The sequence below is a fragment of the Anser anser genome (assembly GCF_964211835.1).
Source record: "Anser anser genome assembly, chromosome: Z".
NCBI classification, from domain to species: domain Eukaryota; kingdom Metazoa; phylum Chordata; class Aves; order Anseriformes; family Anatidae; genus Anser; species Anser anser.
Genome location: NC_139723.1, coordinates 57,714,264 through 57,740,533, shown reverse-complemented (window position 1 = coordinate 57,740,533; position 26,270 = coordinate 57,714,264). Strand labels below are relative to the sequence as shown.

At 40.1% G+C, this 26,270-nt stretch overlaps 1 protein-coding gene across 7 annotated transcripts in view; it reads left to right on the top strand.

Moving 5' to 3' along the window:
* The first annotated feature begins 10,479 nt into the window (after positions 1 to 10,479).
* RIC1 (RIC1 homolog, RAB6A GEF complex partner 1) overlaps positions 10,480 to 26,270 on the top strand; it is a 48,222-nt gene continuing 32,431 nt past the window's right edge. For 4 of the 7 annotated variants that reach the window (XM_083819002.1, XM_083818999.1, XM_083819001.1 and 1 more), the window contains exons 1-2: positions 10,481 to 10,887; positions 21,331 to 21,438. In XM_083819002.1, coding sequence (XP_083675128.1) covers positions 10,747 to 10,887; positions 21,331 to 21,438 — 249 coding nt within the window. In that variant the 5' untranslated portion in view covers positions 10,481 to 10,746. Of the gene's footprint in view, positions 10,888 to 21,330; positions 21,439 to 26,270 lie in introns of all 7 variants that reach the window. The other 3 variants (XM_083819000.1, XM_083819003.1, XM_083819004.1) reach the window with 1 other exon arrangement.

Sequence of the window (26,270 nt, the reverse complement as noted above, 5' to 3'; positions counted from 1 at the left end):
GATAAAGGTCTGTTTTAGCCCTGTTTTCTATCATGGGTATGGGTTTGCAAAAGAGGACTCAAGATAGGGACTATTTTTTGATTTTGCACAATATTTTGCTATTTGTTATCTGATCTGTTTTGTAAGAAGCATAGAATTTCCTGAGAAAGGGGTTTAATTAGCTGAATTCATGGTTGTGTAAGCTACTAAAGCATCAATACACTATCTCCTATTTGAGAATCTGAGAATCTCCAAGTGTTTTCCAAGTGTCTGTAAACACTACTATGCAATTGTACTGATGGAGAGGAGAAGGCATACCTAATAAAATGCCTAATAAATTGCCTAAAAATAGCAGACAGAAGGGCATCAAAGGAATGAAACCCACATCTCTTGATGTTTCACTCCCACCCTCATATAGGTAGTTAAGCTATCTTTGCAAGGCAAAATAAGTGTCAGCAAGCTGCAAGAGTGGGGTTGCCCCGTGACAGAGTTACCAGGGACAGATGGCATCCTCAGCACCATGCCCTGCCCAGCAGGGCACAGCCCCGCAGGGCCTGAGCAGGAGCTGGGCTGCTTACACAGTTCCTCTACAACCCCTTGCAAAGCCAGGCGATGAGACAGGCCCGAGGTCCACCCAGGGCATCTGGTTAGGTGCAGCCAGACAGGCCTGGAGACAGGGCAGCTAGGAAAAGCTGGGAGTAAGTCAGGACAGCAGTACTGGGAGCAGACCTTCATACAGCTCAGCTCGAGCAAGGCTCAGCTGCCTGGGCATGACCTCGAATGGGGCTCCTGGACCCGTGGTGTGTTCACCAATGAGGCTGGCCAGAGCAGCTGAAGCTTATTGCTGCACAACGTGCCTCTGGTGGTAGGGAGTCTGTTGCCTTGTGTAAGACATGTTCGTTATTACTAGTTTTTATAGAAATCATCTTTGCACAAGAGCAGAAAAACTCCCATGCCACTTATTCTTAGAGCAACCACTTCTGCAATATCTATGCTCCTTCTGCTTTAACTGTGATATTTAACTGCAGTCCTGGATGTTCCCATTTTCATATATGAAGTTTTTTGTTTGTTTGTTTGTTCATTTGTTTGTTGCAATAGGGGATGATGCACCAAACTATTATATTCATACTGAAATATAACCGGCATTACAAGAAATTAAAACTCAATTAACTTCCAGTTGCTTTTCTTTGCACAGCAGCATGATTGATTCCTTAGGAAAACAGGAATAGCCTGATCTCTGAGTAGAGATTTGGAAAAATCTGAGCAGAAATGCTGTAGACTTGATCCCCGTATCCACTCACATGGACTTTTTTTCCCTGAAAATATTAAAGTCATCAAGACAACAAAAGTTGTCAAGAAGACCTAGCTCTGTGTAGTTAAGTTCTGTTCAGCTGTCTATAATGTTACTAACAGATTTTATCTCACATTAGGCAGATAGGTTATATGCTTTATAGGCATACTCACTTCTGTCTTTTTCAAGGCAAACTTAGTTAAATTTCTCTAAAAAGATGCCATCTCAGGGTGGCTTCCGATAGCTACACAGCATGACTTTGCAGCTTTGCAACTTCCCACAACACTGTTGACCAGAACATCAGTAGGACTGATAACATAATAGTGGATGGTAGAGAGCTTCCTTGCACTAGTTCTGCCTTTGCTCAACAACCGTGCTCAGTCAAGGCCTTTTAACTTAAATAAAAGTTTATACAGGTATTATGTTATGGAGCTAAGGGATTTTCAGTTGAATAAATCATCACCTCAAGTATTACAGAAAGACCTAATGGAGAATTCTAAGTAAGATCCCATAATAATAATATCATTTACAGAAAAACAAAAACAAACAAACCAACAAACAAAAAACCATGGCAACGTGCAAGAACAAAGCAAGTACTGTTAAAAAAAGACAATGACAGAGGGTAACTGTGATGCTAGTTCTCCCCAAACTATGAAATAGGTTGCCAAAAATCTGCAGCTCAGTTTTCAGCTCTGTAATTCAGATTTTCACATAATACCTGAAAACTTCTTTTCAGACCTATACAGCCACACTTGCAACAGTTCAGGACTCTGTGTGTATCATGGACATTTTATTTTGCTGTCTCAGTAAAGGGCAGATTATTTTGAAAACAAATTATCTGTGGGAGTATGAAGGAAGGTGGTATGAAATGTCAGTCTTTCAAGGTCTATTATATAACTTAGGGAAGAGGATCACAAGACAAATCTCACAAGGCCAAGCATGTCATGTGATACAAGGCAGAACTTGCACAGGACCAAGCACTTCTATTGAACCTAGATTTTCTCCAGCTTTTGCTGAGCAATGGCTTATCTGTTTTTCTCATGTATACATAGAGCTGAATCCTGAGAGGCACTGAGCAGTTACAAGACCATATATGTTCAGTGGAAGTTGCAAAAACGGAACAGTTTCAAGGTCTATAAGCTTAGTTTTTCTACTGACTTCAGTAATACCTGTTCTGTGCTTACAAGCCTTGCAAGCTTGGACTTTTTTCCAGTTGAAAAAGCAAGTGTTGCAAGAGCAGTTTTGTCTGTGTGCCTTCCCATACATGCTCAGGTGTCTTTCAGTTTTAAACTGAAAATGAAATTTTGCAAATTAAAAATTAATTTGGAATTGCTGAATCACTAAGGTTTGCTTTTTTCATTTCAACAGAGATTAATTTGAATGCTCTCTACTACTTGTACATGGTTTCTGGAAAAAAAGGCTAATTTGTCAAAGAACACAAACAGGACATGTTGAAATGTGTTGTGTGAAAAAAAAAAACACCCAAAAACAAGTAAACAAAAAAAAATAAATGAAGGAAGACCATTGGGTAGTAAGGATGCAGCACACGAGCTTTTTCTCATTTAATGTTGGGGACTGTTCCTGGACTCTGTATTACACAGCCCAGATGGAGGTGGCACAGAAATGACAGTAATTTTGGTTCATGGCATTATAATTCATTTCCCTTATATTAAAGGCTCTTCCTGCTCTTCAAGGAACAATAGATATTGACTGACCCTTTTGAAGGAAAAATCATAAAATGAGGAGAAAACAAATCTGCAGCATAACAGCACCAGTGTTTGCTGTGCCTACACATGTAGTGGATCCACTGACTTCCTCCTGTTTGTTCAGTACTTACAAAAGGGGAAGCTTCATTGGATGCTCGTTAGGTATTATACTGGGAGAGAACATGAAAAACAGATCCCTACTCACACCAATCAATTTGACAGATTCTGCCATTTCCCCCCTTATTTATTTTCAATGGTAAATAATCCTAGTTTGTTCAGCTGTTCCATGTAAGGAAGTCATTCCATATCTGATGTTAAGCGGAGCTGAATGCAGTGGACTTTTAAGATGTAGGGGATTGCTTGCTGCCAAGTCCTCCAGACCAGACTGGCAAGGCCCTGGGTCCAGCCGGTAACAAGGCTGAGCATGTAACCTGAAGATGCAAACACACACACACGATACAAACACGGCCAGCCACAAAGATCAACACTGACAGAAAACAGCGCCTTCCATGTTTGCTGCATAAATGCAAACCATGCTCACATAAGCATGGATAATGCAGGTGACCTGATCCAGTTCCTTCTCTCCGGCTGATCATGCTTGAAGGGTAATAGCGAAACATAGGCATGCCCTCAACTCACATACGGCTTCCACCGATACATAACACAGTTACCAAAATAAGTAAGAGTTGATATGAAGTACTGTATTTTGTTTTGCCAGCATTTCATCCAGTTTGCTTCCCACTTTATAGTTTTGTGGGCATGGCCTACAAAACTGAAACAACATCTCTCTTTTTTTTTTTTTTTTTTTTTTTAAGATCATAGCACTGAAAGCATATGCTGTGATTACATTTAGGAAAATGCCTATTTAACTCTGTCAAGGAACTGCTGAAAGGTTGGCATGGTTCAGTGATTAAAAAAAGTGTGACTACTGGCATGTAGCCTAAAAGCAGAAGTTCAGATAGCTCTTCCTCTTTTAATTTGCTGTTCTGATGCCTATTTACAAATCCAGAAGAACAAGCTCTATAGCTCCACCCAGTGTTTATTTATAACTTCAAACCTCTAGGTAGGCCACAGGATCGTTCGCTGAAGATTTTTCTAAGCGTGGATAAAGATAAACAACTCTCTAGAATTTTTCTGTTGCATTCTTCTTTAATGGTTTTATTTTTCTGATGGGTTATTTAATATTTACGAGGTTCATCTAAGAATATAAGTGACAACATTCACTCTTCTCATGCGTATGCATATTACCAGCTAAGCATAATACTGCGTCTTTTGCCCCCTCAGATCTTCATCTGAAGCAAATATGAGCTTTTGCTTGACGAAGAACTTGGACTCCTAGCTCTTTAATTAATTTGCATACAGTACAGTTTGATACAGCGTGCATTATTAGCAAGATTTTAATAAAAAAGGCCTAGGTGACTTCCTAAAGACCACAAAGATGTCCCTGTATGGTTTTAGAGCAAAAGACAGAACTCTTGGCATATAACTGTCCTCACTGTTCTGAGCCTCCTTATTTATTTTGTTTAATGTGCAGGAGATAAGGACAAAGAAGAACAGTTTACTACAATAATGAAAGGGCTTTACTTTATGCTGCTGATATTCTTGTGTTGATTGGGTTAACTTTTAATCAATGATGGCATGGGATAAGCAATCCGTTTTCATGTAATTTCCCATGAGATAATCGATTTCTAAATTTTCTCCTGCAACTGGAAGATATTTTAAGTTTGTGATGGGTAATAAATGGGGAAAAAAAACGGCAAAAACCACAGAGTTCAAATATCATTTATTTTGCATTGTACTTGAACAGGAAACAGATTAAAATTTGATACCCTCTCTGACAGTGACAAAAACAATTTCAGTTTTACTTGCAGCTGTATTCTAGCAATGTTGGGACAGATAGCCCTCAGTAACAACTTAGCTGAATCTGATGCAAAGCCCTTATAAAAAAAAGATGACTATTTTTTCAGTGTAGTCACTGACAAGGAACTAAAAATTGAATTGATTAGCCATTTCTTTCAGACACATCCAGTTCAGTATAGACAGAAATAAGCTCCCTTTAGGGAGAAGAGACGGGAACTGGAATTACTGTTGTTCAGGGTGCAGTGAAGTTGTAAAACACAAACTGATAGGAAAACAGGCTCTTCAAACAAGACCGCAATTTGTTTGCTTAATGCTTTATGGATGTTCACTTAAAACACTGTATTTGTTCCTGGGCAGTCTTGGCAATAAAATTCCAAAGTTCAGATGATGATCTACTAGCAAAATATTTTAAAAGAACTGGCTCAACCAGAATAAATACGTAATCAAAGTAAAGCGTGGTTACTACAGCTCCTTTCGCTTACTAGATAAGAGCCCGCAGAAGACACTGCCAATGCCAAGTGCAAATTAATACCCTGTCACAGATTATTTAGTGTACTTCTCAGTCCAGAAAAGTGCCTAAAATGAAGAGATGTGGAAGATGAAATTAAGGTTAAGAGCCACTAATAATTCACAAGAAACTCCCTCTATTTATGATAGCTTTCTTTTCCTCTTAAAAGTACATTAAAATTTCCTGTCATTTTGTAGCAAATAACTTCCCTTTTAGCGTGTTTTTTTTCCTTAAATTTCTGATTTTAACATTTTGATGTTTCTTTAGATTTCGTCTTTAAGGATGGTAACAACCATGATAACTCTCTTTGAAATCATCGCAGTAGATGCTCTACAGGAAAGTGAGTTGAATACTTGCCCTGCTTCATTCTGTTCATATGGATCTCCTGATAATGAAAAAAAACAACAAAAAAAAAAACCAACAAACATTTTTGGTTGGTCAAGGGATGACTAACAGAACAGGCAGTTTAAATGACAGGCTAGCTTATGGCAGCTCTCACATTTCTGCACCAGATACCTGCAAGGTGAACGACTTGTTCCACGAATAGCTTTAAGAAGCCAAGATAAACCAGTACCTTTTGATGTACATGACAGAGATGCTCACACATTGTCACATGCCGTCTGTTGTTTATGCGACATCACGAAGCAGACTGGCAAAAGCTTCATGCCATTGACTATGGCCACACTTCATTACCAGTCTTTCTGTAAGTCTTTCTTGGGCCTAAGCTATGCTGCTGGTAGTGGTAATATTGGCGGTGGTTGTGGTGCGTTTTTTTTCCCCCCACATGCAAGGACTGACCCTCCATGTTCACGCAGGCATGCTGTAACAACAGCTGCAGATAGAGCTTTAGGTGAGAGCTCACTGCACAATCTACATGACGGTTTGTGGCAACAGCGGTAACTCAATGCCAGGAGTCTAACAGGGGCAGCTGTGCAGAGCACCTACACCACTGCAGTGTTTTCACCCTTGGTCTGCCTCAGCAGTGTCCCCTCCTTCCTTGCCTGCTTGTATGGAGACCTATCTAGGCTTATGATATTTCAGCGTCCCTGCATGCTCCCACACCTCTGCATGTGCTCTTTCCTTTCAGGACAGTTATCTCAAGGGTGCAGTTTCCAAAACTACATGACTGTCATTGTGTAGGCAGCTGCAAGCAAGTGTATCTTATCTTAACTAGGTGAACTTGATGACAACTGACAACTGGATCTCTGTGCACGAAGGGCTTTCACAGTTCCGTCCAGCCGTGTTATCATAGTCTCTCTGCTACATCCTGTCATTGTGCTTTGGCAGCCGTCGCCGGATCTGCTGAAGAAGTTCTGTGAGATTGTTTGTCTGCATGCTTGTCATTTCTACGAATCTTTTACCTCCCAGGGCAGTATGACTTATGTTCCTGTACTGCAACACTGAGAAATGTGCTTACGTATTTGCCTTCAAGTACAAACAGCCTGTGATTCACAAGTCTGTTACCTTGTCACCAAATTACCATCCTAGGCATCGAAGTATGTTCTTGATTCAGCCCACAAATTGTACCAAAAATGACATAGCTTAGAACGAAACATTGCACCATTTGTGCCAGTGAATGCACCATCATTATTTATGATTTTATTGTGTGCCCCATGCCTTTCCACAGACAGCAACAACAGCAATCACGCAAACATTATGAAGACTTCAGCCTTTACTTTTTGGACATTGCACTGTTACAACAAAATCCTAAAATCTAGTTGCTGTTGACTGCAGTAGTTTCCTTCATTGATGTTGTTCTCAGCATACAACCTGGTATTGTTCACCAGAAACAGCATGATCTGGAGGCATGTTTGCCTCCTATGCATACATATGCGTTACAACGCTGTAGCATTAACTAAGAAAGCTACGAGGAGCTGCAGAAGACATGCAGGTCTCTTCTTCTTTTTTTTTTTTTTTTTTTGAATTTTCTTTGTCAAGTTTATCTGTACTTTCCTTTCATTAAGTAAGGTGAAAAAATGTAATTAATCCAGAAGAAAGATGATTCTAAAAGTCATACCTATTCTTCGGGGTGTATTTCATAGCATTTATTTCCTAATATAAGGAATAGAAAGGAAGTTAACAAATGAGTTGCTGCTATGCTCCTAATTAATCCGATTTATTAATTTAGGAGGCTAGTTATCAGAAAAGCAGTCCAAAAGGGGTTCAGAGAAAAACCTATATCAAAGAAGATGTTTGTAGCAGAAGCACTGACTGGCATCTGTCTGAGAGATGGGAATTTGATGATATGACAATTTCCAGGTTACCTACTTAGAGATCGAGGACAAGAAATATCTTGATGCTTTGCTTCCTTAGTACATATTTTTTCAACAGACCTTAGTTTCTTCTGGGCTCTAAAATATACATCATGAAAACTCACTTCTCTTCATGTCTGCGTTCAGACTGACTTCAGCTGGAACATGGTATTTGTACAGGAACAACAAACATTTGCATATGGGAAACAAGGAGGTGATTGGTGAGTCAGCAAGGCTTCAGTAAGAGCAGATTGTGCCTGACAAATCTGGTGGAGTTCTACAACTGGGTTGTAGCACTGGTGGATAGGGGAAGAGCAGCTGACATCATCTACCTGGAACTGCGCAGAGCATTTGACACAGTCTCGCATAATATCCTTGTTTCTGAATTGGACAAACATGGTTTTTATGGATGGACAACTCGGTGGGTAAGGAATTGGCTGGATGGTCACAAAGAGCTGCAGTCAATTTCCAAGTGGAGATCAGTGACGAGTGGTGTTCCTCAGGGGTCAGTACTGGGACTGGCACTGTTTAACATCTTTGTTGGTGACACGGACAGTGGGATCAAGTGCACCCTCAGCAGGTTTGCTGATGACACCAAGCTGTGTGGTGCGGTTGACACACTGGAGGGAAGGGATGCCATCCAGAGGGACCTGGACAGGCATGAGAGGTGGGCCTGTGCGAACCTCAGGAGGTTCAACAAGGCCAAGTGCAAGGGCCCGCATCTGGGCTGGGGTAACTCTAAGCACAAATACAGGTTGGGCAGAGGATGAATTGAGAGCATCCCTGAGGAGAAGGGCCTGGGGTGTTGGTTGATGAGAAGCTCAACATGAGCTGGCCATGTGCACTGGCAGCCCAGAAATCCAACCGTATGCTGGGCTGCATCAAAAGAAGCATGGCCAGCAGGTCGACAGAGGCGATTCTCCCCCTCTGTTCTGCTCTTGTGGCACCCCACCTGGAGTCCTGCTGGACTGCTGGGGAGGGACTCTTTGTCCAGGAGTGTAGTGATAGGACAATGGGGAATGGCTTTAAACTAAAGGAGGGGAAATTTAGGTTGGATATAAGGAAGAAATTCTTTACTCAGGGGATAGTGAGGCACTGGAGGTGAGGGCCCGGAGAAGCTGTGGATGCCCCATCCCTGGAAATGTTCAAGGCCAGGCTGGATGGGGCTTTGGGCAACCTGGTCTGGTGGGAGGTGACCCTGCCTGGGGCAGGGGGTTGGAATGAGATGATCTTGAAGGTCCATTCCAAACCAAACCATTCTGTGATTCTATGACTTATTACCAAGAAAAGATGTTAGGAGAGAACACAGCTTAGGTGTGGGGACAAGCCACATTCTTTAAAGGGAACTAGGTAATACCGAGGCAGTTAGACATGTTTACCTGTACACCACAGTCCAGAGGAATTGCTGCAACAGGAGAGAGTGGTTCAGTAAGTTACTGAACAGACAGAGTTGTTCAGTAAGTTTCCCTAATTACTTCTATCTGTAGCTGTATCTTTGCAACACATGACCTGACCTTGCAATGACACAAACGCTGTCACTTCTCTTCCATCCTCTATGATATTCCTTCGTCTTTTTTTTTTCCTCCAATTACAAGAGACTAATCAGCCTCTGTCACTACATCTAAAGCTGCCTTGCGCTCAGTTTCTACTTTTCACTCTTCTCACCACATGCTCCTGCTCTCTCCTTAACGTGTGAATAAAAACAGTTGGACAATCTTGGAAACAAGAAGAGGGAACAGGTGTTGGCTGAAAAATAACCTAGAGGGGAAAAAAAAATATATATAAATATATATGTATATAATTTCCAGATGGGTTAGTTCCTTAATCTAACTCATCACTTGGTGGGAGAAACACTTGTGACAGCACCTGGCAGAAACTCAGTGCCAAAACCACACTGCTGCACACACACTGCAAGTGTGATTATTCCCTCCACCTGTATTCCTCTTGTCCACAAACCCCAAAACACAGTTTCAATGACACCACCTTCTCTGATAACTCACAGATCTGTCTTTCTTACCCAAATCTATCTTTAGCAGCAATTACAATCTTTCTTGGATCTCCGTTGTCACTAAATGATTTTTTTCATTTCCTAAGCTGCAGGCTTGCTTCGAAAGGACCCACTTTCTGCAAAGCGTCTTGCAGTTCAGTGTCCTGAGGCACTCCAAAGCTTCGCAGGGCTGAAGTGCAAGCAAGCAGCCGTACTCCTGTCCTCCTGTCAGTGGCAGAACCAGGAGAGAAGCCTCATCCCAGCACTGATGCCTTCACGTTTATTTATTCACAGAATTATAGATTCACAAAATATCCAGAGTTGGAAGGGACCCACAAGGATCATCGAGTCCAACTCCTGGATCCCCAAAGAACCACCCAAAAAATCAGACCATGTGTCTGAGAGCGTTGTCCAATTGCTTTTTGAGCTCTGTCAGGCTCGGTGCCGTGACCACTGCCCTGGGGAGCCTGTCCCAGTGCCCGACCACCCTCTGGGTGCAGAACCTTTCCCTAACCCCCAGCCTGACCCTCCCCTGTCCCAGCTCCATGCCGTTCCCTCGGGTCCTGTCGCTGTCCCCAGAGAGCAGAGCTCAGCGCCTGCCCCTCCGCTCCCCTCGTGAGGGAGCTGCAGGCCGCCATGAGGCCTCCCCTCAGCCTGCTCTGCTCTGGGCCCCCGCCGCCGCCCCACGCGCATGCGCACACGCCGCGCCTCTCGGCGCCTGCGCAACCCCCCGCTGCCCCCTCCCCGCGCGCCTTTCCGCCCGGAACCTCCACACGGAGCCCCCCGGGGGCGGGAGCCTCGCCCGCCTCTGACGCCACTTCCGCGCGGTGCCGCCGCCGCGGCCAATGGGCGGCTGCCGGCCCGGCCCCGCCCCCTGCTCTCCCCTCCCCCTTCCTCCGCCGCGCAGCGCCCGGACGCCGGAGCGGGGGGCGGGCGGCACGGACATGGCGGCGGCCGCGTCGGGCCCCGCAGCGACGCCGGCAGCGGGCGGGCGAGGCACCGGCGGCAGCGAGGAGCCGCAGCGGGGGGCCCCGCAGCCGCCCCGGCCGCGCTCCGAGCAGTGACCGGCTGCAGGTGACCGTCGCCCCCCGGTTGGTGCCGCCGCCGCCGCCCCCCGCCTAGGCTAGAGCCCGCCGAGAGCCGCGCCCCGCGAGCCCGCCGCCATGTATTTCCTCAGCGGCTGGCCCAAACGGCTGCTGTGCCCGCTGGAGAGCCCCGAGCGGCCCCTCCACATCCGCACCGACCCGCAGAGAGCCTTCTTCGCCGTGCTGGCCCCGTCCCAGCTCAGCGTCTGGTACTGCAGGGTGAGTGCGTCCCCGGCCGGCCGCCCCGGCCCCCCTCTTCCGTCCTTGTCGGTAAAAGGGTCGCGAAACCTGGGGCTGGAGCCCGCAGAGCTCCCCAGGGCCCCGGGGGTGGGCCTCCCCTGGGGTGGGCCTCCCCTGGGGTGGACCCGTGCCGTTAACCCGAGGTGTTTACCAGTAGCACTGTGGCGTTGCGAAGACGCGTAAGGTAAATCTGCTCGGAGCTGGCATCGGTTCTTCCCAAAAATGAGACTTCTGCCCAACTTTTTTTTTTTTTTTTTTTTAAGCGTCGACTTTAAGTGGCAGGCAAGCTTAACGCGGACGGTGCTCGTAGCAATGCAGGTTTTGCAAGTGTGCTTCATGGATTTCGTGTTCGTATGTTTTGCGTTTTACGTAAGAGATCATACAAACAGAACATAACGAAGCACCTACTTTTGCAAAGCAGAACTACCTGTAACACTGCACAATTACATAACCCGTAAGAAGTTAAATAACTTTCCCTTTTACCATTACAAGTCAGGTACGTTGTGACCGTGAACATAAGAATTGACACGGCTTTTGAATGGAAGTTGCTGCTCTAGCAACATCCAGTTTTGAAACCGTGTACAATTGACATCAAATGCGTTGCTTTAAATGAGCTTTGAATTAGTTTGGTGACATAAAAGTGCTGCATGTCAATTTGGTTTGATGCAGTCTTATGAAACAACTAGGGTATTGACTTTAAATTTTGATGCTGGATCTTCTTAAATACTGCCTTAATTAGATTCCCTCTCTGTCTAAAAATATCTGCGACTCCAGATAATTTTCAGAGTTCATCTCGGATTACAGAGAAAAGTAAAAATCCAATTTTAGAAAGCCGGTATAGAAAGGTATCAAACAACAGTCACAGCCTTAAAATCCTCTTTTGATTTATGCAGAGGTTTCATCACTTTGCCTTCTGCTTTGCTCTGTGTGGCTGATAATTGGTTCCTGGGTGGGTTGCTGCTGTGGCTGTCTTTTTTAACTTCGACAAGTATCCAGCCAGGGAGTGTCAGCCCAGTAACTATGCTGTGTGAACAGCATCGTGTGGCCTGCGGTCCCTTAGCTTCATGGCACCTACTGTAGGTAAATTACACAGTCTTCTAGCTGTTAAAGCTGTAGCTGTAGCTGTCAACAAAGCATAATTGATGGCCTTTTCTGGGAAAATGCATAAATGAGGACAGGCTTGTAGAATGCTTCTGTAGATGTGTACTATTGTCCAGAAGGCAGTTTACTTTATGGTCCGTTCCTGAGGACTGCCTTCATTATGTTACAAGTTTGGACTTGTTTTGAAATGTTAAACAAGGTATAATTGGCAGGAGGCAGAACGCTGGAAGAATTCACTTGTTGCAAAAAAAAGGCTGAGCAAACTTACAGGTCATTAAAAATTTCTCAACACGTTTTGGTTCCAGTGTGTCATGGGTGTTTTTAAGGAACATGCTGACTTTGCCAGACTTGGTCAGTAACTGAGTTTAGACTATAAAATGTGGTAATCTCTTTATAAGAATCTTTTGCATTATTGTTAAACATAGTGTGTTGTTTTTCTTTTTTTTCTTTTTTTTTTAAACAGGTGAATATTAAAGTCATATGTTGAACTTCTATGAAACAAACAAAAATTTTTACATTATAGAAAATGTTACCATTTGTCAGAAGTATCTTTAGAACAAGGCTAAGTTCTGGTCAGGTTGAACTAATTCAGTTTTGCGAAGTGGAAAAGCCTTTAGGCTAATGTCCTTGTTAAGACTTATTACTGTCTCAAATATATATGAAAGGTTTCCTGTAAGAATAAGGATGTGAGGCTGGCGAAACTGTCTTGAGGTTTTCAAGAACAAGGGGCCCTTTGAAATACGTTCAGGCTTGTGAACTTATATTCAGTGTTGTGTGTTTTTCAAGTGAAGTAGTAATGTTTAAAGCTCCTTTTCATCTACTGTGTGTTAAGAGCGAACATTAGGGAAAGTTTATGCCGAAGTGTGGATTGTTTTCTGGTTTGGAAGCCATATAGGTGATAAGCTTAGAAGCTGATTTACATGGTGTGTGTAAAAACAGATGGAATTCTCCTGGTGACTTTGAGCCAAAAAGTTCTAGACAATTTAACTTGTTTTGAAGGGGGAGACTAGATTGTGGATACAAAGACCACTGATGAGCGGTGAACTTACTTGACTGCATGCTGATACTGATAAAAGATGTTTGGGCATGCACCCCCAATGTGTGTGTATTTCCTTACAAACTGTATATGTTTAGTAGTATACTTATTTGTATGTTATAAAACAGACACAAAACAGGATTTAAAACAGAATGAGATAAAGATGAAATAAACAATACTTTTAATTTTTATTTGTCGTTGGCATAAACTTTTTTTTTTCTTGCTCTCCAGTGTATTGTCTGGCACATGCCCCAGTTTGGAGACAGCTGATCTAAGTGGTTTTATTCAGTATTTCATAAGAAATTTATGGCTTAGGTACCTTAGAAGATTAATTGACATTGAAAGCCACTGAAACTGTTTTCATTGACAGAAGTGGAAAGCTTGTTGAGGGTTTTTTATTCTGCTAATGTTAAGTACTGGGGCGTTTGAAATGCGAAACTTCAGTTCATGAAAGAAACTTTCTGAAATGTTAAAAGGAGGCAGTTAATTGGCTTGGGTACTGCAGGTGAGGGTTTCATGAGGCAGTTGTGCAGTCTGAAGGGTCGTCATCTTTCCTGCTTAGACCTGTATTTTTGGAGCTGGTATTGGCTTTTATGAGGCTGTTCAGTTTGCTGAACAAATAGAAACCTGCTTTTTTCTGCTCATGGAGGGATCAAAGGAGCATTGTAGTTGGCTCACTGAAAGCATTACTCCTTTGACAGCAGTGGCCTTTAATTTTAGATCAGTTTGGTTATCTCATGAACTAAGAACTTGAGGCAGTTCAGTGAATCCTAGATATTCACCCACAGGGCACTAGATACTGAGGTAAGCTGTGTGCAGCTGAAGGAGATGTGACAGAGGTGTGGAGATGAATTCCCCCTGTAAATGTTGAACAGCAAAGTAAGTGGAACAGAAATAGAGTCTGATGGCACACTTGTATGTACAAATATAGTCCAGTGTTTCCTTTCTTTAATCTTAACAGACTCGTGACAGTAATAAGTACTGGCCCTGAATATTTAATGAAAACTATTGGAGGTGGTTGGACGGCCTGTCATAACCAGTTTTGCAAGCTCCTTGGTGTCCAAATAGCTTGCTCAATTATTCATTTTGAGGAAAATTTCCTAACTGCCTAGGTGTTTACCAACTTAGTATTTATATCTACCCTTGTGTTTAAATATTCCTGGTTTTTGTGGTAATCTGACATAGAATGAGATCACTCAAATGAACTATAAGCTTATGGGAAAACGTACATATCAGAATCTTAGATGACAGAATAATCTGTTTGTTTTGAATGCTGAATTAGTTTATGTTCAGGCAACTCTTCTAATGCACTCTTCTTGTGCTTTTCAGTCTCTAACTGGTTCAGTGTTAGAGTAGAGCTTGTTACATGCTTGAAACAAATTGAAAACAGGGATCTGTGCTTCCCTTAGAGAAATGCTCTCTCCAACCTGGAATTTTGGCACAGTATAAAAGAGGTTATTTGTAATACCAGTGCTTATAGTTAATGTGATATGTAAATAGACACTTAAAAGAAACAACTGCACTTTTTTTCTAATCTTATTTATTACAGGTGGCTATTAAAAGAAAAAACTAACTAGGCTTCCAGGGTTATGCTTTCAGGATCATGCATTCGTCTCAAAACTCTAAGCAAAATAACTGTTGAATTACTGTATGTGGCCTTTTCCTAGGTAGGATGAGATACAATCTGTAGCATTTTATCTGAAATTTGATTGGAAAATGGACAACAGACATCTTCATAGTGACGCATGTGGTTGCTTATTGTGAACAGTATGGCACAGACGGCATCAGTGCAAACTACCGTGTCTTGCTTCTTCTGTTGTGTTTTTTTTTCCATGGTAATTTAACTTCTGAAATGCTGACTTCTTACAGATACCCATCTGGTACTGGTCTGAGAAGGCCATTTCTATCTGTACTTTACTAAGAGCACTGGGTGTGCTGTTGCTCCTATTATGAAGTTGCATTTATGATTAGGTAATTAACAAAAAAGAGAAAATACCTATTAGATGGATGAGTTTGTCACATGAAATATAAAGTTCTCATGTTAATATTCAGTACGTCTTTACAGTTTTTGGTTTATCCTATCTTAATATCAAATAGATGACCCTTCAAAAAAATTGTAGAATTATGTGAATGAAGAGAAGAACATCTTCAGCTGTGGGTTTTGACTTTGCAAGCAGTTGCTCTTGAAGTTTTTTGCCAGTACAAGATCAGAGATGAGGTTAGAGCTTTCGTGAATCTGGTCTTCATCTCAGAGTTCTATTTAACTTAAACTTTAAGCACTTTATAGTTCATGGGTCTGCGGAACAGCAAAAAACTACAGATTATGACCTTTCATATTGTCAGCGTTTCTGAGCAGTAGATTAACTGAAAACCTTTGCTTGTGAGAGGCAGTGACTGTCATCTGCTAGATGGTTCTGATGCACTTCAGTTTTTGCTCTTTCACAGCAGCTTATGTGAAGCATGTCATTGGAAGTTGTGCGTGTTATGCTTCTTGGATGGATACTCTGCTGATTCTAAACTTTCTGCTGTATTTTAAAACTCAATTAAAGCTTTAAGCGATATTTTTCTAATTAACCACATTTTTAGAATATTTTTTTTACCACTACCTTGTATTTGTGTTAACTACAAAATAGCTATTCATACTCTGTGTTCTTTTCTTCTTCTTGTGGTCCGTACCAATGAATCTTCCTTTCTTACGCTGGTGTACTTTTTCTTTCTCGATTTAACCTTTTATAACTTTATAAACCTATGAAGCTTCAACCTTAAAAGTGGAGCACAAGCCATTTAATGACAAAATACAATGTGCAATTTCACCAGCCCTTGGGTCTGTTTTCTTGCAGCCTGTCACTTAGACTGTAAGCTCATCAGAACAGTGTACGTTTGATTTTTGTCTTGTGCTTACAGCCTAACACAGCATTGAAAGATTTGTCTTGTAAGACAAAACAGTTCATCTGTGTTTTTTGAAAGAAATTGCCTCCTGATTCTGAGTGAGATTAAATGTTAATGTTTAGAATACTGAATTGTTAAAAGATGAGAATGTAAGGGTTTTTACATTTATCTGTGGCCATGCAGGATTCTTATTAGTTCTGTTAAGAAGAAAAAAATGTACATAATACTATGTTGTTAGCTGCTGATACCACTGCATGCTCTCAGCACATGTAAGAATTTCTTCCTAGACATGGCAGTTGTGAGAAGACTGATTGTCTTCCAGATATTTGGTGTTTGGCAACTATAATTTAAATGCAAAAAATTATTCCGTAAGTAAATCGGTAGAAGTGAATTGATGGAGGAGAACTGATGAGTAGAATCCTATAAAAGAAAGAAAAGGAGGTATTAAGGATTGCATAACTTGTGTTCGAAAAAAAAATTCAAGTTCCTCTGGATTTATGTTTAGAATAAAAAGGGCAGAAGAAAAATGTGGTTTGGAGTTGAACATGTTGGATGTGTATAGGCTAGGCAAAACATCCAGAACTTTGCAAAGTTCTTAAGTATTATTTGGACAGAAATTACATAGTTCTGTAAAACTTTATCAGTATTTTTAAGAATTCATGTAACTTTTTTTCCATGCATAAGTTTGTAAACTGCTTAAGACATTGCTATCCTTGCCTAGGACACAGTGTTGCTATTCATATTTAATGCAACTGTAATAACTACTTCTTTGTTTTGTGTAAAAATTAAGAGTCTGCTGGTGTCTAACAGGTACATCTGCAAGCTTGAGAGAGTGTGTTACTTCATGGTTTTATTAATTTTTGGGATGACTATAAATGGCAATGTTCCTGTCCTGCTCTTTCTCTCTTTTCTTCTGGGTTCAAGTGAATTAGTGTTAAGAGAGCGACTGAAAATTAAGGAACACTAACGGGCTTCAGGATCTGAATCCAAAGATGCTGTTAGATGTTTAATTCTCAGACTTTGTGCAGTAGTTTTACACTGTATTTGCTGACCTACTTAACTTGTTAAATGTACTACATGCACAATTTGCTGTTAGCCTGCAGCAGTCAAACCACAGAATCTAAATTAAGGAAAACCTTTGTTTTCATTATAGTATATTCTGTCAAACAATGACTGTACCTCTCTCCAGTTGCCTAATGTATTATTATATTTGAATGCTTTTATACACCTCGATTAAAGACAGTCGCTCGTTCCTGTGAGGGTTGCTGTTCAAGTCTGTGCTACTTGTGCTATTTAAAGAGAGCCAGTTCAGAGCAGCATTCATATCTTAGTTTGGGATTTAAATGTCTGCTCAATGTGCATTCACATCACATATTGTGGAATGCTTGTGTTTGAAGAAGTAAACCAGGAATATCCCACGTCTAGCATGCAGAGAGATTTTGATGTAGGGTTTGTATATCTTGATAGATCTCTTTGCAAAAGCCACTTCATATGATGCAGTCTTATGAGACTATTTATTGCTTAAAGAAAGGATATGGAAAATATGGTATATTCTGGCAGGTAGAGTTAAATAAACCCATCAATTTTAAAATACTTTCACTTTGTGTTTGTTGTAGTATTGTTTTGTTTTGGCCTGATGTTGACGAAGAGTTCATATTTCTGAGTTGGAAGTCCAAAGGAATTCTTATTGAATAATCTTTCAGCAACTTACAATGAAACAAAAGGGGGTTTTTAAAGTAGTTTTTTGAATTAGGTGTCTTTGCCTGTTAAGCTGGTTTGCTACATTACTGTTTTATAAATGATGTAGCTCCTGTATTTCAGAATTGGTCATCATATTTGCTTTCATCTGCCTGCTATGAATGCTGTCGTAATCTGACATAAGTAATTTTAAAAAGGCATTTTTTAAGCCGGGAAGTATTTATTGAGAAACATAAAGATTTCAGAGTAGGGGACCTGTGGAAAGGGTGGAGGATGGAAGCAAGATAGATGAGCGGTGGATAAGAAGGGAAGGAAATAAAATATATTGAACTATGGGAACAAGAAGTTGTATTGTATTGCCATCTTTTTAATCCTGGAGCACGCTGGAGAATTTGTTTACTCTTTGGTGATGATATTAGTATATTCTTTTTAAGGTTATCTTTTTCCCTCCTCCTCCCCCTCCTTCATTTTCGTTGTCCTTTGAGCATCCACCCACGCTGTTCTATTCATAAGTGAGTGTCGGCTTCTGTTTTGGCTGACCTTATATTCCTTCCTGAGAGGCAAAGCATGCTATATCAAAATGCTAGATATTCTCTGCAGCAGATTGTGAAATGCCAGATACGCTTCTCATCTGTTTTGGAAAGCTTTTGCTAGCTTTAGGTTGCAGTTTGAGTGAAAGAATTACTTAATATTTGCACAGAATGTCTTCAGTTTTTCCTTCCTTAAAAACCAAAGGTGTTTATTTTCAATAAGTAGACAATTTTTTTGAACAACTGTGGTTTTTTTTGCTAGGTCACTTCCTGTGTTTCTTGAAACATCAGTTTCTTCAAAAGTTGGGACTCAGCCATTAAAACTTCAGTGAAAGGAAATTTTAAGCATTGCAAAGAAGGAGAATCAATGGCTTGACTTATTTGAGACTGTTTCATTACAGTTGTGCTTAACTAGATTTGTTTTAGTTTTCAATAGGTGGTGCAGAAATGTGAAGAGGACAAAACTCCACGTGCTTTTTTGGTTTGTTATGAAGGTGCTATAGGGAGTTGGTTTTCACAACAGAAACAAATGTTAAAATTTAGGAAAAATTCTGTGTAATGAAATCTAAATAACTACTGCTTCTGTACAGACTATAACTTAACTATCTAATACTAACCAGAGAAAGGCATTGTACTAACTAGACCCATCTGTTTTTTTTGTTTAAATGTGTGTTAAATGGGTTGTTTCACTTGAGGCAAATACTTAAAGTTAGGCCGATAGACTCCTGTTTATAAAACAGAATTCTGTGCTCTGACACCTGTTAGGTCACTCTTTTTTTCAGTAAGAAATGGCTTCAGATGTAAAATGGCTGCTTCTATTTCTTCTGCAAGAGCAGAGCAGGAGAGCAGGTTGCCCTGTAGCTGTGCTGTAAACCTGTGGAGTGAAAGTCTATGAGTCAGGTGTTTTCTTCACAGAGGAAGATTGATTTTTTTTTTTTTTTTGAGTTTCTGTATGTGGAAATAAATTGCATTAGTGAAATAATTACAGTTTAACCATTAGCTAGGTAGACTTTTGGACCTATTGAATTAGAAACGGAACTGCTTGCTAATAAGAAAGAAGGCTACTGAATCTGCAGAAAGATCCAAAATGCTTATATGTACTCCTAATGATAACTCCTTTACTCTTCATCTGCAAAACACAAAATGAAATCAATCTAGATGTCTATTTTGTATAAATTTTACAGCTGCTATGTAAGTAGAATGTTCTTCCAGATTCTGAGGTATAATAGCAGCTTTCTCATAAATAAATGTCACAAGAACATTACAGTATAAATACTGTCATTATGTTTTGTGAAAGTAAGAACATAGGAAGAAAATCATTGTGCATTAATGAGGTTCTGAAATATTTTTTGCTTGCTGCTAAAATGCTTGAAGCACAGGAGTGCTCAGAGGTTGGTCTCAATCACTAGAGCAGATTACCACGATTGTGCTGTCACAAGGCACTTTATCTAAGGCATTTGACCTGGGTTTAAGTGAAAGGCTATGTACTTAGAAGAACAAGCAAGAAGATTCTGCTAAGAGTAGTCTATTTAACGTTAGTTTACTTGATTCACAACTAGCGGCAAAAGAAGCCATCTGAATTGAAAAAGCCAGTGTAAATAGTTCTTAGTTAAGATTTAATTTGCTTGTTATATTTTCCAGTGTAAATACTGAACTGTATTTGTGGTAATTCGGTTCTGTGTAGCTTTAAAATTTAAGTGATGGTACTGTTTACAGAAAACAAGGTTATACTATAAATTTACCAAGGCCTATGTGCCATTAATTAAACTCCTAATTTATATGCATGGTGAAAGTATTTGATTACTTAATTTCACGCTAATTTGTTTGTAGCTCTGCATATTCTGAAAGGAAACTGAAGCAATTGGTTCCAAATGTGATGGTATAAGATACTCCCCTAATTCTGGGGTATGGTGCAGACAGACATGATTTTGGGGTAGAATTAATCTTTTTAGATTTGTTGTGCCAGCTTTTGCCATTTGAGCTAGTAGACGAAGAACAGTAGTAAATTGCCATCATCTCTGGACCTCATGGCAGGTGATGAGTGTTGCCAGATGGATCTGTGACTCCTTTCGGCAAAAAGAGTGTCTGTTACTCAGCCTTTTCTTTCCCTTCCAGCAGCTGGAGAAGTGTGCTCCTGTTGGTACAGAGCTTGCTGCTAAAGCTCTGAAGAAAAATCAGCATTCATATGGTTAGGGAAAGTTCATCTCCTGCAACATTGGGGAGGAGTTTCTTTTACGAAAAGCGTGGCCTGTTTAATTTAGCTGAAAGCTGAGGATGTACAATTGTGATCTGACTAATGTGTAAGCACATATCTTTCTGCTTCCCTCTTTCCCAGTGGTGGAGTGTAGCAGACGGGAATACCTATCTAAGCTGAAAGTTGTTATTGGTTCAAGAGCAAGAAAGTGCAAACATTCTTCCTCCATAAATATATTTAAGATCTGTTTCTAAGCATAGGAGCAAGAAAAGATAGCCTTCCATTAGGTTTTTACGTCACAGCTCCAAATCGTTTTCAAGAAAGGGAATGAAGGCTTGGTGCCTTTGGTAGCATTTTTTGGGCCTCGTGACTCCAGAGCTCTTCTCCATTCCCAAGAAGAAAGGTGCCAACAGTTGCGTCTCATATGCAAAATCTCTGCAGTGAACTTGAGATGTGTTTTTTCTGCATGATTTCTGGCAACCTTTTCTTGAAGAGATATAAAACAAATTCTCTGGTTATCATTCTATTTAATACAATGGTCCATTCATTTAGTAGAAACAATACAGATAGATTGTACCAAGTCCTCTATGTAGAATGTTTCATCTTAGCTAATTTGACAGTCCTTTTCATTATTAGAACCTACTAGAGACACTTTTGTTCATCTTATGTATCAGTTATGCTTTGTGTAACTTGAATCTACTTTTGTACTCTGTAATGACTGGGCAAATGAACTATTTTATTCAAGTACCCTTTATTTAGAAGACTGAGATTAGGAATGACAGTGTGGCAAGAATTCACCATAGATTCTCTTTGAAACCGCTACTGTATTATGCATTGTCAAATACTCATTAATCTTTTAACTTCCCTTTTCAAGAGAAATATACTGATAAGGAAACATAACTGTTTATAGTTTCCATTCCTTCTAGACAGAAGATGTAATTACTATTGTGTTGCTTTCTTTTTTTTCCTTTCAGCCCAGTGTATTAATTGTGAGTTACAAGGAACTGTCAAAAGCAGCTTCTCAGTTTGGACCGTACAAACAAGCAGAATGGCGGCCTGACAGCACCATGATAGCTGTTTCAGTAAGTAGGGTTTTCGTCTTTTTATTGGCGTTAAACTATTGCAAAGAGAGTTCTGTATTACCAGTTTCCTTTCAGAGATCTGTAGACGGTATGTGCATTTAACTGATAACTTATTGTGTGCAAATATGTAATAGTACGAAATGGGTTTTTGGATGATAGAAGCTTTCTTAAGTAATTTTAGTGCGTTTTTTCCCCTGAAAAATGAACTGCGGTTCTTTGTATTAAAATGACGTGTGATGTATTTGCTAGGGCTGATACAGCATCACTTTATTTTAGTAAACTGATCACAAATAACAAGGGAATTTACAGGCATGTGAATAAAAGAAATAACTAAGGAATTAGGTGACATAAGCATGTGTAGCTTGATAAATAGGATTTACAGATATTTCGGAAAGATGGGTCTTAAGTGGATGAAAATGTGCATGGAAAGATGAAATCTTGTCTTGCATATGAAAATATATTTAGTCATGTTTCATTGCTAGTGCTGTGCTCACAGAAGTTCAGTGGGCTATTTGAGCACCAGTATTCAGAAGTAATTTTGAGGTGCAAGGTAGACACAGCAAAGGTAGGAGCAGAAATTTTGGAAGTCAGAACACAGTATCTTGCAACTTTTGGCCAGGTCTTCTGTTGGTACCAGATCTTAAGTTTAGATGTGTTAATTTTAATAGCTTTTTAAATCAAGGCTATTGTTGTGAGAAGGTGTGGAAGACTGAAATCATTAAAATGATCCATCAGAAGATGGACATGTGGAATTGCAAATCAGATAGTAGCTACTGTAATTGTTTGGTACAGTAGCTTAATGTCCTGATATAAACCACTCTTTGTACTTAAAATGATGCCTGTAGTGTCTTGGAGTTTTTAAATCAGTCAGGCATTGTTATAGTGGAAAATATCAGATGGTTTATGGAATAGCTCCTGCCTCTACCATTACCTTCATGACTCTAAATCAACTAAACTTCTGGTGATAACATTTTTGTGCATGTAATGCTGGGGTAGACTTTTATCAGTAGTTGATTTAGAATGTTTAAATTGCCTAAAAGGATCCGATGAAACCAATGCAGGAAAGTGTTTCTATTAGTGTAAGATTTTATCCTCAGATCTTATATGCTAATAGTTACCACTAAAGGGAAAAAATGAGAATTCTGTAGCATTTACAGTGAATAAACAAATAATTCTTTGATTTTTAAAACACAGAATATAATCACAAGTAAACTACCCATTTCAATTACATCTTTATGCCGGAATTAAGAAGAGATTTAGATTTTAAAATTTAATTAGCTTGTATATTATTTTTTCTGCGATATTGGGATCAATTTGCTGAAGAGACATTATTGTTCAGCTAACATTCAGACGAGCTTTATTTTTTGCCCGTTCAGTTACTGCACTTTTTAAGTTTTTCTGCAGCTAAAAGCATTGTGTTCTTTTCTGCAGATGACATCAGGTTGTACATGCCTGTATCTTAAAGTCTGTTTGTAAACTTAAGTTTCACAAAATAGAACTCAAAATGGTCAGTTTAAAAAATAACTGTCATGACTTTTCTAATATTCGTGTTTCTTATGTTAATATTGCATTTCCTGAGTGTGTGTGTGTGTATATATATTACACACACAAATAGTGTAGGCAAACATGTTTGTTATGCTAGTTTTAACACCAGTTTTGGGTATCAAGTTTTTTTAATAAGCTGTTGAAACACGTATGAGGTTTAATTTAAAAGAGAGAAGACCACTCTTGAAAATGCAGATATTTTTGTTATAGAGAGACAGTGGATGAAAGGCAGTATTGGGAGGCCTAATTAAGAAGGTGTTTCTGCTAATGCATGGTAATCTTGTCCCCAAGTAAAACTATGAACTTCTTTCCAACAGAAAAAGTACTGTGTCTATTCTTTGTGACTTTTCCTTAAGGAGAACAGGAATAGGAACAAATGAAGGAGCCGATAGCAAGGCTAGCTAATAAATAATTTTGTACTTCTAGTTTTGTTGAAGTTATTAGTGTAGTCCTATGCTATAGCTAAAAATCTTAATTTGAAAGCTTTTTAAGTGACACAATGCTGAGCAGGGGAGTTGGGAGTCAGGAGCAGTGATCCACAGTGCTATTTCTTTCTTTCTGCCAAAGTGTTCTGAGAGTCTCGGAAAAAAAATTACTTCATAGCGTTTGTTGTGAGGTGATTATTATTTGTACTAAAGGCAAACTTTGATCTAACACGTAAGGCATTATAAAATACCTCAGGTAGCTTTAATGGTATGCAGTTAAACAAGCTTAAGCAGTTCCCACACTGTCATCATCCTCTAGAAATTCTAGCTTCTATTACTAATAGTATCTTTTAGTGCTAAACTCTTGGCACATTTTTAAACTGACTGTCTTGCTTTGAACTATCACATATTCACTATCATTATTCATATATTGTTGATTTTCGTAGAAAGTGACTAGGATCAAACTCTGAACTCCCCCCCCCCCCCCCCCCCCCCAGTATTTTGAAGTTTCTTCTCTCATATTGGTGTATTTGTAATTTTTCTAGTGTTACTCTGTCTAGATTAGTATATACACCCATAGTAGCTAATTCTACTACCTTAATAAACCTGTGAAGTGAAACAAAATGCTTCAATGTAGAGATAAAATGCCTGGTATTTTGTCTTTCCCCTGGTGTGGGCAGTCCTCTGATAAAAGCTACTCTTCAGGTCCATTCCCACAGCTAAAGCAGAGCTCTATTAAATACTGTAGCACATGAGAAACTGTGTAGTGAAGTCTCTTGCGAGGCACTGAATGTTTATACTTTGATCATTTTCATTCAGATAGGTTTTTATATTGCTTTAGAAATGTTTGTGCTGCAGTGAAACTCACTGAAGTAACCAGCACTGTCACATGTTCCCTAATCAATTTGCAACAAGTGCATGGTTGAATGCTTCTGCATTTCAGCCAACTATTCATGGAATTTGAGGTTCTATCTAGAAATGAAGCTGTAACAATAGCAAGTTGTGCTTTGAATGGGATTCAGCTAAGGCCTTTGTCCCTTAATATCAGTATAAAGATTACTTCACAGTATTGTTTTACTTTACCTTCCAGTATAAGGTAACTTACAGGTTAAATAATTAATGATGTAATGGAAAGAACTTGTAAAGATGTTAGAAATGAGCATGTTTCTTTACTGCATAATGCTTGAACATGATATTACTGCATGTGGAAAATCTTCCATTTAATTTCAACCTGTCTCAAGATGACCATTATCATTTGGATTTTAGTTTTGCATAAGAAAAATATTTGCTTTGAATGAAAACAGTTGTGTTTTAACTATATTCTTGACTTTGATGAAGCTGAAAGACAAATTTCTTTTGCAATAAAGCAAAATATTTGGGTGGGTAAAAAGTGGCTTCTGTGAACTGATAAAGTAAGCTAACAAGTATTGCTGTTTCCTTTATTCACGGAAAAGGAAACCAACCTTGCAAAGCAACTTGAAACTAAGCATTTCAGTGCGTCTTGTCTTTTAGTAATAGTGCTAAAGCACTAGGTACATGCCTAGCTCATTAAAATGTTTGTATGGAAATACCGGTTAACTGAAATGTGTTTGCCAGAAGGACGAATTTGTGCTTTAAACAAATCTTATATATTAATTTCAAACAACTAACCTTACTGGTCATCTGCTTGTCTTGTGCTTATACAAACACTTGATCAGCTTCTACTGATGACTGGAACATCTGATAACTAAATGATTTATATTCGTTCTCTGAATAGCATTGTAGTTTAAAGTCAGTCTTCCAGAATAACAGAATATGTCTTGGTATTAGATTATAGTAGAACTTTTTTTTCAGGCACTGGAAGGTTTTAAAAAGGCATTATGATGACTAAAGATACTATTTGACAGGAGAATTTTTCAAAACTTACCTGGATGACTAACAATGAAAGGCTGTGCCTACCTTCTTTGCAGTCTTCTGCAGAGAGGGACCTGGGAGTCCTGTTGGGCAGCAGGGCAACCATGAGCCAGCAATGTGCCCTTGTGGCCAAGAAGGCCAACAGTACCCCGGGCTACATTTGAAAGTGTTGCCAGCAGGCTGAGGGAGGTGATCCTGCTCCTCTACTCAGTCCTGGTGAGGCCTCGCCTGGAGTGTTGTGTCCGGTTCTGGGCTCCACAGGACCAGAGCGACATGGAGCTACTGGAGCGAATCCAGAGGAGGGCTACAAAGACTAGAGGACTGGAGCACCTGTCGTATGAGGACAGCCTGAGAGAGCTGGGCCTGTTTAGCCTGGAAAATAGAAGACTGAGGGGAGACCTACCTCATTGTTGTGTCCAAATTTATGAGGGAAGCGTATCAAGAAGATGGAGCCAGTCTCTTTTCAGTTGTGCCCAGCGACAGGACGAGGCAACAGGCACAAACTGAAGCACAGGAGGTTCTGGCTGAATATGAGAGGGCTTCTTCACTGTGGGGATGACAGAGCACTGGAACAGGTTGCCCAGAGGGGTTGTGGAGTCTCCTTCTCTGGAGACATTCAAAACCCGCCGTCCTGCACAGTGTGCTCTAGGTGATCCTGCTCAGCAAGGGGGTTTGACAAGATGATCTTCAGAGGTCCCTTCCAACCTCAGCCATTCTGTGATTCTGTAATGTCCATGTGCGTTCAAGTAGATGGAAGTTTTGCTCTGAAGGCCTGATGCATACTACTAGATGCTTACTGCATTAACCCTCTCGTTTGCAAAAGCATAGTTCATTCTCTCCTATTCAAAGCACAAGTTGCCATTTCTACAGGCTCATTTCTCCTTTTGAGAATTAGGTGCCCCAGTTCTGAATATCTGATGTAGCTGTCTAGTCTTATGTATTTAGATCTATATGAATCAGGGGAAAATC